The sequence below is a fragment of the Myodes glareolus genome, chromosome 4, assembly GCF_982192425.1.
Source record: "Myodes glareolus chromosome 4, mMyoGla1.1, whole genome shotgun sequence".
NCBI classification, from domain to species: Eukaryota; Metazoa; Chordata; class Mammalia; order Rodentia; family Cricetidae; genus Myodes; species Myodes glareolus.
This window is the reverse complement of record NC_142029.1, coordinates 38,970,210-38,988,362: the sequence shown is the minus strand read 5'-3', so window position 1 is coordinate 38,988,362 and position 18,153 is coordinate 38,970,210. Positions and strand designations below refer to the sequence as shown.

At 43.5% G+C, this 18,153-nt stretch overlaps 1 protein-coding gene across 4 annotated transcripts in view; it reads left to right on the top strand.

The window, feature by feature from the left end:
- Filip1 (filamin A interacting protein 1) overlaps positions 1-18,153 on the top strand; it is a 214,136-nt gene that overhangs the window by 167,356 nt on the left and 28,627 nt on the right. For all 4 annotated transcript variants that reach the window (XM_085689450.2, XM_085689448.2, XM_048435726.3 and 1 more), the window contains exon 4: positions 733-911. In XM_085689450.2, coding sequence (XP_085545576.1) covers positions 733-911 — 179 coding nt within the window. The remainder of the gene's footprint in view (positions 1-732; positions 912-18,153) is intronic.

Sequence of the window (18,153 nt, the reverse complement as noted above, 5' to 3'; positions counted from 1 at the left end):
TTAACCTTAGATTTCTGATTCTTCTCTTCCTGCTAGATTTTTGGCTCTATTTTCCTGTTGGGGGATCTGGATTTATCCAGGTCTTTCAAAGCCATGGTTTTGTAAAGACAGGATACATAGAGAAGCAGCAGCCCTGTATAAGGTTTGTAAGACCTCATTGTGAGAAGTGTACTCTTTAAATATTCTAAAGAGCCTTCGTGCATTTAGCATGGACCCCTCCTATATTTTCTCTAGAAATTCAAATCATTACAAACCTTAAATTATGACAGTGATGATTACTACCCAGAAGAGGTCTGGTCCATGTCCATGATGAGACCTTAACTTTTCTGAGATCAGGAAGATGTTATCAAGTTTCTGTGAAATAATGTAATTGCCTCAAATTTAGGGAGTCGGCCCCTAGAAGGCCAGTAGGTAGAGTATAACATTATGAACTGGGTATGATAGCACAAGCCTGTAATTCCAGCACACCGGAGGCTGAGGCAGGGGGATTGTGAACTTGAGGCCTGCCTGGCCTGCACAAGACTGAGTCTCAAACAACAAAGCAAAAACAGTAAGGCTGTGATGGCTAGTGTCTAAAGCCTGTTGTCATGGAGAAAATACCAGAAGGTGGTGGCACACCGTTTCCCTTTCAATGTTCTCCATCAAGTCATGGGCCCCTAGGCCAGGGTCACAACGTTCAGTCACTGCGCGTGGAGTCAGGCACTAAGCTCTTTCCCGGCTTTGCTCCCCCAGCTGGACAGACTGGAGGAGAAGCAGAGGGAAACGTACCGCCGCATGCTGGAGCAGCTGCTGCTGGCAGAGAAGTGTCACAGGCGCACCGTGTACGAGCTGGAGAATGAGAAGCACAAGCACACTGACTACATGAACAAGAGCGACGACTTCACCAACCTGCTGGAGCAGGAGCGAGAGAGGTAACCTGCACCTGCACGACACTGGCCGCCTCTGGGTCCCTGCCGTTTCCTGGCTGGAGCACTAAGGCGAGAGAAGGAAATTCAGGGGATACTCGTAGGAAAAGACATCATAAACAATATGGCAACGGGGTGGGCATTGTGGACAGCGCTGTCTCATTACTGACTTCAGTGGGGTTGCTTTATGTTTTTCTCCAGTTATGATGATGTTGGCTGTGGGCTGCTCATATACAGTTTTGATTTTGTTGAGTTATGTTCACTCTAGCTTGACATTCTTTCCGACAGCAATCCTCAGCCTGTGGATCACAGTCCCACAGGTGTTGCACACCGGATATCCTGCATATCAGATATTTACATTACAAGTCATAGCAGTAGCAAAGTTACAGTTATGAAGTAGCAATGAAATGCTTTTGTGGTTTGGGTCACCACAACTTGAGGAAGTGTATTAAAGGGTCACGACGTTAGAAAGGCTGAGAACCGCTGCTCAAGGACTTTTATCAGGAAGACATGCTAGATATTGTCAAAGGCTTTTCTATAGTTATTGAGGTGATCATGTGACACTTACACAGGTTTTGTTATGGGGGTGGGGAGACTTACCTGAGATTATCACATGCACATGTGCTTGGGGTGCGCATAAACATGGTGCAGCATTCTCACCAGGATGTTTAGCTTGGGGTGTGCATAAGCCTGGTACAATATTCTCACCAGGATGTTTAGCTAGGGGTGCACATAAGCATAGTACAATATTCTCACCAGGATGTTTACCTTGGGGTGCACATAAGCCTGGTACAATATTCTCACCAGGATGTTTACCCTGGGATGCGCATAAGCCTGGTACAGTATTCTCACCAGGATGTTTAGAGCCTGAAAATCACAAAGCTGAAAAGAAACCTTAGGGGTTTGTAGATGAATTTGATCAGTGAAGCCCCTTTATTTGAAAGCTTTATTACACATTGACTATAATATAAATTGAAATAATTTACATTATTGAAATAATGTAAAATTTCTCTTTGGGGTTGAAATCAATTTTTAAGAAAGGTAAATTCTTACTGTTAATTATAAGTGAAGTTTCCCCATTAATACCAGTGTAGAAACTCTTAATATTGGGTGTATATATAAATGAATACCTTTTTAACTTTTAAAACATCTCATACTTTTTTTTTTTTACTATATATGTATGAGTGGTTTGCCTACATGTATATGTGTGTACCACATGCATGCCTGGAGTCCCTGGGGAAGTCAGAAGAGGGCCTCAGATTCCTTGGAACTGGAGTTGCAGATGGTTGTGAGCTGCTATGTGGGTGCTGTAAACCAAACCCTCATCTTCTACAAAAGCAACAATTGCTCCTAACTGCTGAGCCATCTCTCCAGCCCTAGGCTGCACACTTTAAAACTTTAAGAAACCGAACAAACACTGAGTGTGTTCTACCATGATTCCCCGGACTTGGGTCCTGGATCCCTAACCGGGGGATGTGAGGGAATGAAGAAATGACAGACACACAGACACACACACAGAAAAACTGACTAGGTGGGGTGGTGCACGCTGATGGACCAGTACCTACCATGGCTACAACCAGGAACCTTTGCGGTTTCATTCTTCGCAGCCCAGGGCTGCGAAGTCTGTTATTCTTTGGAGGGGTTCTCTGCGGGCAGCTAGTTCAGTGCTGTAAACATCCAGGAGGAGGAAGCTGCACTTGCCAGCTTTTGTGCGAACAGATCAGTGTCCCGCAGTGCCCAGGAGGAAGGCTTCCTTATCCCTCTGAGCCTCACCAGGGAAGGCTGACACTCCTCTAGGGCTGAGGCGCTGGAGTCCTAGACATGGCTCTCCCCATGTCCCCAATACACATTCCCTAGACTTCGCTCATTCGCGGCTTCCTCTGCTCCCTATTAGCCATTCCCACACCCATTCTTGTAGCACTGTTTCCTCAAACCAGAGGCTGCCCCACAGGAAGCAGCGACGACCCCACCCCCACCCGACCCCACCCCCGCCCCAGTTGTAAGGCTTTCTATTTAGTTGTTGGACTCAGTCTTTTAAGCTATTTTTCTCCTGTCCTTCATCCAAATGGTTGCTTTTTGGACTGCTACAGTGTTTGAAAGCACTGACATTGAACCCGCCCGTAACGCCAGCCTTGGGTAGAGGCAGAAGAATCAGGGCCAGCCTCAGCAACAGAACACATTCAAGGTCAGGCTGTGCCACATGAAACCTTGCCTCAAAAACCAAGCAAAGCCAGTAAATGATACAGAACAGGTTGTATTTATAAAGACTTCTAAACTATGTAACTGGTAATGTTACCTCTTCCTGGTGCAGTACTTTCCTGGAGAGAGAAAATGAAAGAAAACAATGGGGTTTTGTGTCCTACACTCCTAATTGATAGCTTCTCTGTGGTCCATTTAAATGGGGTAAGCCAAAGCCGGATGACTTCATGTTTAAACGGGCGAGCTATGTTACATATGTATGTATGTAACATAGAAAACTATGACTTCATGGAGAACTCTGCCATGCTCCGTCTACAGCATCAGGCTTGTTTATTCTCCAGCAGAAGGACAGTTCTCCTCCTCATCTTTCTGGGCCGGTTAATAAAGGGTCACCTTTCCTGAGTAGGGTACTATGTGTGCAGGATAGGGAGTCAGGTAATTTTAGAAATCGTGACAAGCCTGCCATACTGTCATCAGCTGACATCACTGGGGAATGTCACCCAGCTTTTGCATGTTAGGGAAGAATTCGCTGGGGATTTTAGTTTGTTTTTGTCTATACTTCTTTACTGACGGAACCACAGTGCACTTGGACCTTATTAAACACCCAGTAGGCTCCTCATAACCTAGACTGGCACTCTGAATTCCTCTCGCATTTGAAGTGTGGCTGGCTATCTGGCAATGGAAACATGAGGAGGTTTGAAAACCACATGACCAAAATGCTCCAGGTCAGTTCTTTTGAAACAAGCACTTGTGTTTAGATCTTCTGGGGGAGCTGGCAGGATATTGGGTTGCCCATGTGTATATGGGGAGCCTCTTTGGCTCCCCAGCCTCTCTCCCCTTTCTCTGTCCTCCCTCTCCTTGTTCTTCAGCTTCTCTCTCTATGAGTTTTCATCCTTCTTTCCTGAAGACTGAAATGCAAAACAGCCACACTAGTCAGCCACACAGGTCAGACAGTGGTGGCACACACCTTAAATCCCAACAATCAAGCCACTAGGAAGCTCTTACCTCTATGAAGTCTTCAGACTGAAAGAGAGCGAGTTCCGGTCTCATCCTACTTTATATTCCTCTCTAGTGCTGAGATTAAAGGTGTGCACCTGGCTTCTGTGCCTAACTAGTGTGGCTGCTGGGATTAGAGGTGTGTGTCACCACTGCCTGGCCTAGAAGGCTGACTAGTGGGTCTGTTTTGCATTCTGGTCTTCAGGCAAGATTTATGAAATATCACTACCCAGAATATACAGTATTTTACTTAGGGTGTATTTTGCTGAGGGTAATTATGTCGTGAAGCTTTATGTTTGTGAGACAGCTAAATAAAGCCTCCTAAACCATTGTCTTGTTTTGCCCTTTGAGTGAAAAGACAATATGTGCAGAAATTATTTTTCACATTTCAAGGATTATTCAATTCATACAATCCAAGAGTTCTACAAATTAATTACTACAAATGGACATGATGTTGTTCTGTGCTTTTTTATTATGTTAAAAGATTGGTCATAGTTTATTACCACTATACACTGCATATTTATTTACCTCTACACATAAGGGTTGTTTCCTTTCAGTAGGCTATTATTTGGGATAATACCAGATAGCTCCCAAAACACTAAGTTTCTCTTTCACCAAAGAGGTCAAGAAATATTTAGAAGTTGTACCATTCAAGAAGATGTTTTTTATTTTACTTTTATTTTTCCTGGTAAACTCTGGTTACAACCAGACAGATGGATAAGTGGACAGTTATCTAGATACAGGTCACAAAAGTCTCCAACTCAAATGTCTTCTGAGCCCAGCAATAAAATGAAGCAAACCCAGTATTTCAGTCTATGACATTCACTCGTAGGGACCACTGGCTTCAGAGAACTTGCTTTGACTTCCATGGAAAGTTCAAGTTCAGCGCAGGCTGTTTGACTCTATTAGAGAGTGGGCCAGACTGATGTCACTTCTCCTCTCCTTCCCTCTCTCCCTCCTTTCCTTCCTCTGCCATCACACCCTCCCTCCCTCCTTCCTGCCTTTGGTCTTTTCCTTCTTCCTTCTCTTTCCCTTCCTTCTGGCTAAAGAAGAGCTCTGATTTTAGTAATACATTCCCATGTTTCAACATCGACTCAAGTTTATCTCTGAAGCATCTAGTCTGAAACCGTTGATGACACAGACACAAGAGAAACTAAGGTCTATGCAGTGTCCTGGCATGAGACCCCCACTAAATAATGTACTGTGCTTAATAGTGACCACCTAACCCACTGTGGTGGTCTCTGGAGGCATTATAAAAGAAAAGACAAAGTAAAACATCAAAATACAAGCTGGAAAGGCAAAGTGAAACAAAACAGCAGTCCGACTGGAACATGGAAATCTAGGAGTCAAGAATAATCTCACTAGGCTTAGAACATACATGTTTGCCATGGAGACAGTTTCCTGTATTAATTCACTTTGGAGTATATTCTAAAAATACTCATCACAATAGTTTTGACATCATTATTTGCCTATGTTCTGTCATAAAATACTGCAGAATGGTAGTAACCAGGTCTTTTAACCTTGTGATGTCTGTCAACTGTCCCATTCGAACAGCCAACCAAGTGCAGCCAGTGATGAAAAGGAAAGATCCCCAACTAGAGAAGAGTCAATATCATGTCATTTGGGTTTTAGAAGCAAGGATTGGGTTATTTTCCAGGGCTACTAGTATTAGTGAGGGTATGCAATCAAGAAGTTACCGCTTCCATCGCTTGTCTTCCATCCTGGTTAGATAAAATGCTTCTCCAAGAGGATAGAAACAAGTGGCTATATAAGGGGGTGTGCAGTCTGAACAGCAGGCTTTAGGCTGAGGTACCACTCAATGGCTGGGCACATGCTCAGCATGCAGGAAGCACTGGGTTCAAATTCCAGCACCAAGAAACCATCCATCCATCCACCCACCCATCCTCCATCCACCCATCCATCCATCCTCCATTCATCCACCCATCCATCTACCCATCCATCCATCCATCCATCCATCCATCCATCCAAACAAACAAAAAGTATTTGTCTCATTGGGAGAGGAGGCTAGAAGGCAAAGATATAGAGTAATATAAACCCCAGATAGATTAAATGTGGGAAATTTGAGACTAGAGGGATTCTTAGATAGGGTTCAAGAATACCTTAGTGTGTGTGGATTTTCATAGCAAATACTTTAGACTGGATGGCTTAAACAACGGCTGTTCATGTTCTCAAAGTTCTATAGCCTGGAAATCTGAAGTCAGCATTCTAGAATGATTGGGTTTTGGTGGAGTTCCTTTTGCTTGCTTCAAGATGGCTGCCTCCTCACTGAGTGCTTTCTTCAGTTGAAGGGAAGAGATAGGGAGGGAAACAGAGAGAGAAATGTGAATCATTTTGTAGGAGGTCAGATTAGGACCCCTCCTTTCTGACCGGACTTCATTTCCTCCTCGAAACTGTATCTCTAAAAGCAGTCACATCAGGGATTAGAGCTTTGACATATGAATTCAGGAGGGGAAAGAGGAAAGAACCCACAGTTCAGCACAAAGAGGACATGGTGACGTGTGGTTCTCCCTCCAAGAGTGGAGAGATGGAGTAAAATGCCAGGTGCTAACTACATCAAGTGACTGAAATATACCCCCAAGTAGCCATTTCTTCTACTTGTCTTTCTATATTAAACACTTGAAGGAAAACTATGTAAGTTTCTGGAAATTGGAATTTACATCGTATCAAACTTAGATATTTTGAAGACAATGCAGAGTATCCAAGAAAAAGTGAAGTCTTGGGCTAGAGAGATGGCTCAGTGGTAAAGAGCACTTGTTGCCCTTGCAGAGGACCCAGGTTTGATTCCCAGCACCCACAAGGTGGTTCCAGAGGGATCCAATGACTTCTTCTTACCTTCTTTGACACCAAGCACATGACATGCAGAGATACATCACATGTGGGCATGACGAACAACTGACCATGTTGTAGACAGGGTTGTTTCCCTCTGGCCTGGTCTGCCTTTTCTTCTCATAAGAAATAACCATAGAACGGTTTTGGTTAATGTTCATGGAAAATGTAGCATTTACTTTATAACTTTCCAAAAGACAGATAAACCCTATGTAATGCAAAACTACATTAGAGAAATAAAACATAATTGTAAAATATATTGCTGGAAAGCAAAAAAAGCAGTATTTTGATTTCTAGCCACAAAACTTCATGAAAAAATTTAATATGTGGTAACTTTAAGTATCATTTGGAAGAAAACTGCTAGAATAATGTTGCCAAGGCTGTAAATTTTCATTATATTTCTGTAGTTTCTTATGTTTAAAAATCAATAAATAAAAAAGAAATGATGGGAGATGCTTTAAATCTTGAAAAGAATTATGGATAAGCACAACTTGGTCTGACTATTACAATAATGTTGAGAATAAATTCTTTTCCCAACAGCTGAATGAAAACAAACTGCTTTAAATGGTGAAAAAAAAAATGAAGAAAAGAAATCCTGATGTTGGGAGCTGTACCAATAATGCTCACATTATCCACAGATATGCATATTACTTCCTGGAGTCCAGATACAAATTTCCTTACTTACAAAGTCTAGTACAGGCTCACTTTCTAATGTCTAGGTTCAAAAGTTGATTTGAATATTACAATAAAAATATACAAATAAAAATGGAAGTCTATTTTCTGGTTAATCAGTGAACCCTCGGGAGCTGGAGCAGATGAGGTTTTACAATCATTCAGTGAAAGTCATCAGGAGGGCTGGAGAGATAGCTCAGTGGCTAAGAGCACTGACTGCTGTTTCAGAGGTTCTGAGTTCCATTCCCATCGTCCACATGGTGGCTCACAGCCACCTACAGTGAGATCCGATGCCCTCTTCTGGAATAAAGGTGTGTGTGCAGATAGAGGACTCATATACATAAACTAAATGATGGTACTCTGCAGTTTCTGTTGGTGATTACAGCCTCAGTGGCTACCCAGGTGTCGGAATGCCAACCTCGAATACCACTTCCTACCGACTTGCTTTCTGATGTTCTGATCTATTGATACATAGATTTTATTGTCTGTACCACAGGCAGTTGTAAAGTTGGATGTAATGATCTATCTGACAAGTTTTATGTCAGAGCACACAAAACCAGCTTTTAATATTTTTTTCAATTAACTGAGGCATTAGTAAGATGTCTAAGTTCCAGACAGTGAAAAGGGATTCAAATTTCAGAAACAACCGACTTAAAGGTGGCAAATTGCAGCCTCTGGCCACAGACGTCATTTTGAGTGGACGTTGTCTTTCAGCACTGTGGATAAAATCAGATATTAAAAAGGGATCACGTTGAATCACTCTGTTGAATGGCAAGCTCTGGAGTGTTGCTCTGAACTGACAGCCAGCTGCCACCATTAGAAGATCGAGTCAGTGTGTTTTGCAGTCCATATGCCAAGAAAGAGCTCAGGAAAGGCTGGGGAAGCTGTGCTGTCTGCTAGCACTGCAGTGAGTGACTCCATCACATTTCCATTTCTGCCCGTTGTTCAGGGAGGAAGAAGGCTCTCAGATTAGCATTACACATCCTGTACCGAGAGGGAACTGCAACTTGGACAGAGGTCTTTCAAGTGTGTGTAGTTTTCTCCCCTCTGGCTCCTTAACCAAGTGTGCAGTCTTTTCTTCCAGGAATGCTAGTATTTGGAAAGTGCTTTGTGGTGGTGAAAGGTTTGAACAGGAAAAGATTAATCAACGGTTGGATCTTCGTGCTCAATGCATAACATGTTTAGTTCTTGGATGTGAGCTCCTAAGACACTAGTTAAATAATATTCAGAGGCTGCGTTAGAGCTCCAGCTGCAACTCAACTAGAGGTCAACTTTTAGTCTTAACTGCTTTCTCTCAAGTTCAGAAATACTGCGCATAAGGATTTTCTTTCTATTTCTGTATAGCTCTTGAAGAGTAAGAGTTTACTAAATGCTTATTTTTTTGTTTTGTTTATTGTTTACATGATTGCTTATTTTGAGACAAGTTCTCACATATCCCAGTTTGGTCTCAAACTTCTGTAGCTGATGAATTCGTTGAATCTTTGATGGTCCTGGTCTCAAACTTCTGTAGCTGAGAAATGCCTTGAACCTTTGATGGTCCTTTGCTTCCACCTTCCAAGTCCTAGGATTGCAGACATGCTCCACCATACCCAACTAGACGTCTTTTCTGTTTTGTGAGACATGATTCCATGTTGCCCAAACTGGCTTTGAACTCAATATGTAGCCAAGGGTGACCCCAAACTCCTGTTCATCCTGCCTGTGTAACTGGAATGCTGGAGCTGGCCTTGCCTGTCCCCGCAGAGTCCAGCTTTGATGCTGGTGTTTCTCTTCACGCTGGTGCCTGCACTTCCCCTCATTATCCTCCTTCCATGTGGCAGGATCACAGATTCCCACGGCTTCTGAGCATCACTTTCTTCCCAGGACATATCTCCGTGAAAGGCTAACTCAGAACAAAGTGTTAACAGTGTGACCTGCAGATTCCTTCCTACAGCACAAAGGAAAAGTGTGCTCTTGGAAAATAGAGGAAAAGGTGCCCTTACCTATTCTTTCTGCTCCCAGTCAGCTCCACCTTCCATGTGCTGGGATGACAGCTCAGTTTAGCTTTAGCCTTTCCTTAAACAAGTAAGAAAACACACTAACCTGATCTGGAAAATAAAGGTCTATGGCTCTTCCACATCTGATATGGGAGTATAAGGGGCAGTATTTTGCTATTCTTAGCCTTCATCATTTCTTACAATGTCACCAAATCCTGTGCTCTAATCATGCACGCGTTCTTACTCCATGCCCTGGACTATATACACTGTTCCTCCCTCCAGGGCTTCCTAATTTGCTCAGTTCTCCCCTGCTTTTTGGTTTGTCTGATAACTCCTGATATTTGTAACTCATAGGAGTTTGGGGTTGTATTTGTCTCAAAGAAAGAGGCATAGTTGCATGTAGCAACACATTTACATGAAATGCACAGTGCATCTCTAGACTTCCAGGAGGAGATCCTAGAGGAAGGCTTCTCTACCCCAACTGAAAACTTCACCTCCAGACTATCGTCCTGTGATCTTGTTCTTGTATGCTCACTCTACCTGGCTCCTCTCTGCATCCACTCCTCACAATACAGAGCAGAACCTGAAATGAAACATAGTATGCTGGCATGTGACCAGCCACACACAAACTCCCTGGTTGCTATAAGCTAAGCTAGGTCTTTCTCACAAACGCTCTGGAATTCTCTCCATCTTACCACTTGCTTTCATGGTCAGCTGGAATAAAGAGCAATCCTGAGAAGACTTGATTTTGTGCTACCTGTTCTGTCATGAAGCCCAGGGGAAGCCAGATGATGCTCTGTCTTCAGATTTAGCACTCCGAAAAGTTAGGATTATTGTTGACCCACTTTAGACTCAGTCTGGAGAACCAAAATCCATTTGGATGCTAGATATGCTTTTCCAACTCAATGTGTCCTAAAAAGAACTCTTGGCTACTCCCAAAATGCCATTCCTCCTATTGAGTGGCTATTAATGCTTGGACCTTATTCTAATTGCTCAGATCAAAATCCTGATTATTCTTTATCTCTCAGCCTCCCAAATGCAGATACCAAATACACTGTATTGATTCTGTTTCCAAATTAAAATATGGAATTTGGTGTTTTCTTTCAGAACCACTGCCGCTGCCCTGTTCCAAAGTGAACTTTTATCTAAAGTGCCAATGTAGTGCTGATCTGGGAGGGTCCAACAGCTTCTTTTGGATGACTTGTTCCACCCGTAACCTCTTTGGTCTTTAGAAAACTCTTTACATATAATTTGTGTAAGTCGGAAGCATCAAAATAAAGTCCAAGTCTTTACAATTGGATCGCAAACTGGGTCCTCTCAACTCTATTTTGGGGGTGGGGGTTGAAATAGGGTTTCTTTGTGGCTTTGAAGCCTGTCCTGGAACTAGCTCTTGTAGACCAGGCTGAACTTGAACTCACATAGATCCACCTGCCTCTGCCTCCCGAGTGCTGGAATTAAAGGTGTACACCACCGCCTGGCATCAACTCTTTTCTAATCTTCTTACACATACTGGTCAGTCATGACAAACGATATGTCACAACAAAAGCAAATCTCAAACTGCCTTTTGCGGCACATACAATTACCAGAAAGTAATACTTATATGTTGGTGCCATTCCAGTATCTGCCTTGAAGCCATGTCGACAAATTTCCCATGCAAAAAGGTACAACCAGGCAGCAATATACAGTAGTCCTCCCTTATGCACAGGGTTCAAGACTGCCTCTAGATGCACAAAACCACAGATAATAGAGATCATAATATAAATGTTTTTCTTCTTATACACATATACATTTGACAAAGTTCTAGGGACAGTGAGATATTAATAACAATAACCAAGAACAAAATAGGACAAGTGTAACAATATACCAAAGCAAAAACTATTTTAAGTATGCTGTTTTTATGACTATGGTTTTCTATAACATTTCTTTTGCCAACTAGAAAACCCTCCACTGCACAGTGATGCCTATGACCTATCAGGGCTACCTCTGGCACCTGTCTCCCTGGTGAAAATGCTCTGCCAGTCATTCACACAGACCTGTCGTTTCTCTTGGTTTTGTTTTCTCACCTTGACCTGGTTGTCTGGAACCTGGAGCCTCCTATGCTCATCCCCATTTCAAGGTGTTACATGCATTGCCATAACTTGTCTAGAGTCCCTGACCTCTGCCCTTCGTGTGGCCAGAGTTCTCGAACCCTTCAGCCTCAAATGAGAGTGAGCTTCACTTAGTTATATCATTTGAACAACTCTGTGCTCCCTTCCTCCAGGCCCTTAACAGTAGAGTGTGGCTCTCCCAAGACAAGGGCTTTGTCTACCTTGTTCCCTGGGTTCCCCATGCTGACACAATCGCTGGTCTCCTCGTGCAGATTAAGTGTTTGTTGTGAGTGTAGTGATACAGTAGAGATTGAACCTTGGTGGCTGCGTCCAAACCTAGGTGGGTGAGGGGCAAACATGCCTTGCAGACAGCTTATGTGAGGAGTTTTACTGGGGGAAGGGAAGAAAGGGGGGAAGGGAAGGGAGAGGGAGGAAAGAGAGAGAAAGGGAGCACAGAGAAGCCTCGTGGGGGAAGAGAGAGAGAGAGAGAGAGAGAGAGAGAGAGAGAGAGAGAGAGAGAGAGAGAGAAGAGGTAGAAGTAGGGGGAGTTTTACTTTTTAAAGGCACAGGGTACTGACTGCCCAGCTTGCATCACTCTGCCAGGTCCCCAAGGGGCGGGGCTAAGCATGACTGTATCCTAACAGTGAGCGTGAATATAAGATAGTTTCTTAAAGCAGAACTGCTCAGAAAGAAGTTGTCCTGCATCTCAGGGTCTTAGAGTAGAATATTTTTAGACAAGGTCACTATCAGCAGAGTTAAGTCACCACTTAAACATGTCCTTCAGCTTCAAGAGGCTCCTAATAACTACTACCATTTATTGAAAAGCCAGTTACTAGTTATCACAAATATCCGTTTTGATGAGCCTTAGCAATGGGGTTTTAAACTAATCTGAACTGCTATCATTTCGTGTTAAGGAAGAAAACCGTGCCCGTGATTGACAGTCATAGTATTTAAGAAGAAAGTCTTCCATAGATACTAAAACATTTCCTCTGGCTGTTACCATTTGTTTGTAACTCACGATTCTCTTATGGTTTTGAGCACAGTCAGTGTCTCCCTGGAACTGCTAACTCAGGTTTGCAATCTCCAGAAACTGAGCGAGTGCGGGAGTGGTCACTCCTGATCCCGTGGTTCCTTTTAGCACAGAGGTTTATGATTTCTGGATCAAAATTAGACCACTTACTCAAAGTTTCATAAAGGAACTATTATCAAAGTGAATGAGCTTTGCATAAACACATTATTATTTATTTATTGTGGGCCTACCATATGTCAGATTTCCAGGTCTCTACTTACACATATTCTTTAATTCTCATAATAACCTTGCAAGTTAGAGTCCATATCCTTATCATGCAGTGCAGGAGACTGAAGCCAGAGCTGTCAGAAAACACGTTGCTAGCCATCTGCCAAGTCAAACCCAGACTCAGCCAGGCAACCAAGATGCCCCTCTCATCCGAGGCATTCCTTTCCTTCATTAATTTCATTTTCCCTATTCATGTTGACAATGGTTAGTTAATATCTGTCATTTTACTTTAGCAATGAAGGTTGCTTTGTGTAACGTTTACCAAAGTAGCTTTATAACCTAACACATTTATTTATTATACTGTAACCTTAAAACATGCACTAAAGATTCTAATCAGTCTGCATTATCAAGAAGTTAGACATAGAAGGTGGGCGTGGTAGCATACACGTGTAATTCTAGCATGATTAAGGCAGAAGCAGGTGGATCTCTGTGAGTTTCAGGCTAGCCTGGTCTACAGAGTGGGTTCTAGGACAGTCAAGGCTCCACAGAGAAACCCTGTCTCAATAAACCAAACCAAAACAAACCAAATGTTTTGTTTTGTTTCACATATATTTACTTTTAAGTGGGGGAGATCAGGTTAAAAAAAAAGTTTAGGGAGATGGCTCAGCAAGTAAAATGTTTGCACAGCAACACTGAGGACTAAATGAGAAAAAGAAAGAAAGAAAAGGAAATTGAGGTTTTTATTGCAGATATAAGGGAGATATGCAGGTAGAGGTGGAGAGATCGGGGAGTGTCTAGAGTGGACATGAATGGCAAACTGAACAGGACCATGCTGGGAGAGAGGGAGGGCAAAAGGGGAAACCGAAAGGCCAGGAGGGCTAAAGGGCAGAAGGGGACCACTGTAGCCAAAATGGCTGAGTTCTATGGGGAAGAGAAGCTCAGGAAGGGCAGCCCAAGGAGTGTTCAAGGCAGTGGGCAGAGTATCCCAGCCTGGAGGACCCCTAGGTGGCGGAGACTGAGGGATGCTGGGAGAACCTGATGGTCACCTTGATAAGTTAATAGGCTCCTCAGTTAGCCTTTTGTTAGGTTTGAAACCTAACAAGGACCAAGAGTTGGGATCCCCAGGATCCACAGAAAAAGCCAGGTCGGTGTGGTGGCCATCTTGTGCACAGGGGGTGAATCGGCAGGCGATCCCAGAGCAAGATGGCTACATAGACCAGCCTAAAGGTTGAGCTCCATATTCAGTGAAAGACCCTGCTTCAATGTGGTAGTTGTAGAACAATTAAGGAAGCCACTTTAAGTCAACTTTGGGCTTCCACGTGTTTGTGCATATATATGCACATGCACCGTTCATCTGTGCCCACACACCCAAACATACAAATAGACACACAATTTTTTTTTTCTGAAGATAGAAACCATTCTTAAACTATGGAGTATTTGCCTTTCTAAAGCTCATGCTAGAGTGTTGTTCTCTAACTACCAGGCAGTTTGGTTGCGCTCCCTCCTATTGGTTGAATTACAGATGAGCATCTGATGAGATCCCATTTTAAATCCCAGCCGGGTACCGAGTAAACTCTATGGCTTGGCAGTTTGAAAGAGTGAGGGCGTTTTACACACATCTTTTCTTTACCTCACGTGCTTTTTCTTCAACTTCAGCTTTCTCCCTAGTGCAGTTTTCTCTGGGTTGAACACAATTCCCTCTTCAAAGAGGCCCACCTTGCCAGCCCAGGTCAGCCCCACCCCTTCTTCTCACAGCCCCAAAGTAAATCTGCACAATAATGAACCTTGTAAGGGAAGAATGACGTCATCGCTTAGTGGCTCCAAGCTGCTTTACACAGCATCCACCTTCCTCTGTTCTGACGACAGGGCAGGAATGTGATGGTTAATTCACTGTGGAGTAAGGGGTTGAGCAGGGCCTGCTGCCGTGGAACAAACTTCAGTACCTGTTTATACTAAAAACAAACAAGCAAACAAACAAACAAACAAAAAAGCTATGCGCTTTCTAGTAAGAAGTCACATTCAGCTGTGACTGAAGCGATGCTGCCACTTCAGAGCACACGCTTTTCCTTTGCAGCGAACCCCTTTTCTTCAGAGTTACTGCGGAGCCTCTGGGAAGCTGGACCGGGACATTTGTAGCGTCCTGACTAACTGACAGGGGCTATAGGGACAACAGATTTTCAGTTCACGGCTGCCGGTTTCACCAAAAGTGGATGGTGACAATCCTCAAAAATCACATTTATTGTGACTTTTCCTGATGCTTCAGAACCTTTGGCTGAAACTGGACCAGGATGCACCTCGTTGTGGTATGACGAGCACTGATTTTCTGATGGAGGGGGAAAGCCCTTATTTTTTACCATCAGTTCAACTGATGTGTCCTCAATACCTTGACTAGGAAGCCTTGCTGAGCGTGTGGTTTCTAACTTACAATTCTCGATAAGCAAAAAAACAAAGCAAAACGCGCGCTGCTAATTTCAGGCTAAATCTTGCTTTCTGTGTTTTTGTTCTGGTTTCATGCCTGTGCAGCCGATCTTTCCCTCTGCAACGTGAAGTCCTGTGAGAGCTGGCAGTGACTAGCATGCAAGGCTCCAAAAGCTGTTGTTCTGAAACACTTGAGCGCAGCAGTGATAACGGATACTTAAGGAAACAGGTTTGATTTCCAGCACCGCATGGGAGTAAGCTCGGACTGTATGAAACAACCGTGAAAATAAGTTCAGCTTTAGCCTTTTTTTTTTTTTCCAAAGTGTCGAGGAACATTGATTTCCGCAAAGCATATCAAAATAAACAGTTTATAGTTAATGCTCAATGGGACTGGAGAGCGCTGTGTCTCAAAAAAGAATCTAGTTTTCACGGTGTTGTTTTAGATTCACATGACTTATTCTGTAGATTTTGAACCTTGGGGCAAATGGCATGGTCCGCGCTGTCAGAGTGCACCTGTGTAACCCCATTGCTAGCAACGTTTTGTCTCTGTGCTGATAGTGACCAGATTCCCAACTTCAACAGTGACGGAGATCTTAGGTTCACCACTGGCCTGCCTGCCTGGATCTTTAATTCCCACTCCCTTAACTTGTAAAACTGGTTACCCTTCTGAAAGCTGAAAAGGGTTCAGCTTTCTTTCTTGTCTGGATTAAGAATAGTCAAAAATCAATATAAAATTAAGGATGATATTTTAGAGTTTTTATCAGTTTGACTTTTGATTCCCCCCATTAGCCTTAAAGATGTCCCAAGATTTACTAAAATAATAACTAGGTAAATCTTAATATAATTATGAAATTATTTAATAAACCTTCATTTTAGCATATTTTAAGCTTTTCAAAAACGCAGTGGCAATACTTTCTGAAGGGGGGGGTGTAAATTTTTCCTGCCCAATAAGCCTCTCCGCTGATGCAGTAATCCAAGTCAGACCAAATCAAAAGGAATTAGAAAAAGCCCAGGTTTAATAGGTGCCGGCACTCCCGGGTGGCCCTCCGGGAAACCAGGAGAGGAGAAAGGAGAACCACAAAGACCACGTGTTTGTTCTCTGGGGGGCAGTTTAACGCCGCAGTTAGCCTGTGGGAGTGGTCTTGACCCTCTCTGGGGAGGGGTCACTGTTTGGTGGGTTTTCTCGGAGGTGGAGTCTGGCCTATGGCAACTCCCAGGGTAGGGGCTTGAAATGGAACTTTCCACTCAAACATTCCAAAATGGTTTCCGGAGCTGGACTGAAGCCCCACCCAAACCTTCCATACTCTTTGGATAAAGGGGGTGCCAGGGGCTTGGGGTGATACGTCCAATCGAACATTCCAGAGTCCTTGGATAAAAGGTGCCAGGGGCCTGGGGTGATGCTTCCAGCCAAACATTCCAGACTTTTTGGATAAGGATGTTAGAGGCTGAGGTTTACAACCAAACATATCCAGATTCCTTGGATATAGGGGGGCACCGGCTCAAGTTTGGCTACTTTCTGCGGGCATGGGGTGACATGGGAGGGGGAAAGTTGGGAGTTGGTGGGCTCACGCTCAGCAAGAGGTGTAGTTGGAGATGATCCAGTTTCCTGACATCCTGGAGACCTCAGGCATCTGTTCTTTGAGGGAGATGAGAAGGCAGGTGTTAAAGGATGAAAGGTGTCAGATAGCCCCCAATTAAAAAAAAAAGCAGCCCAAGGTCATTAGAGGATCCCACCCAATTTTACAAGTCTCTGCTGAGTCTGGGGACTCAAAGCCTACCACAAAGTGTCTACTGTGATAAGACTCTTGAGTCAAAAAAAAAAAAAAAAAAAAAAAAGGATGTGGAAATTCCTTGAAAGGATGTCTCTGAAGAAACCCCATGAAGGCTAGGACTGCCTCACCCCTTTCAGTCAGGCTTAGAGTCTGGCATGGACTGTGACTTCAACAGGCTTCCTGACAAATGAATAGGCCCTGGGCCCTAATGGCAGGTTCTGGAAAAAGGGGACCTCACGGAAATGAAGCCGCACTTAGTCTGGTGGAGAGTACTGGCAAGAAGGGTGTTTTCCAACACATAGCCCTAGGCCAGTGGGAAAAAACAGCCCCCTTGATGGGATCTCCAAACAGTGGGGATGGTTGCTTTTGTGAGTTAATAAATGCACAGACATACTTGACTATGGATGATTTTATGCACCTACTAAATTTGCTACCCAATGTACGCCCACTTTATTTTAAACAAGTCTTATGAAAATGAATTTACCCATAATAAATTTAATTAATATACTTTAATGAAAAGCTTTGCAGTAGAATCTTTTTATTTTGGGAACTCTCCAGATAAATACATTTAAAAACTTGACTTTTGTCCATGCATGTGCCCAGTAAAAGGAGACAGCAGACACTTTTGAGAATTGCCTTCATTTGTCTGGTTATTCCTAGGATATCTCCCTCATGGTCTGTGTGACCATAAGAAAATCCCATGAGAGAAAGACCCTTGCTAACATGTGAATATTCCCTCTGCTGTGACATCAGAAGCTAGATACTGACGTGTATCTATCTGCATAGCCTTTCTTGTTGTTGGCATCCCTAAGTCAACCCCTTGTGGAATTTACATTCAGAGGGAGAGTGTCCTGTAACAGTGAGGCACACACATGTGTCCCCTAGATGGAGCATCTCACAATTCAGTGTGATGAACTTGGGCAGCACATTTGGGGGGAATGGAATGTGGGAAGTCCTCCCCGGGATAGGGGAGGCAGGTGAAAGTGACCCCTAAGAAGGAGAGCCCAAGGTGAGGTATTTGGGCAGCAAATTCCATGGTTCATGGTT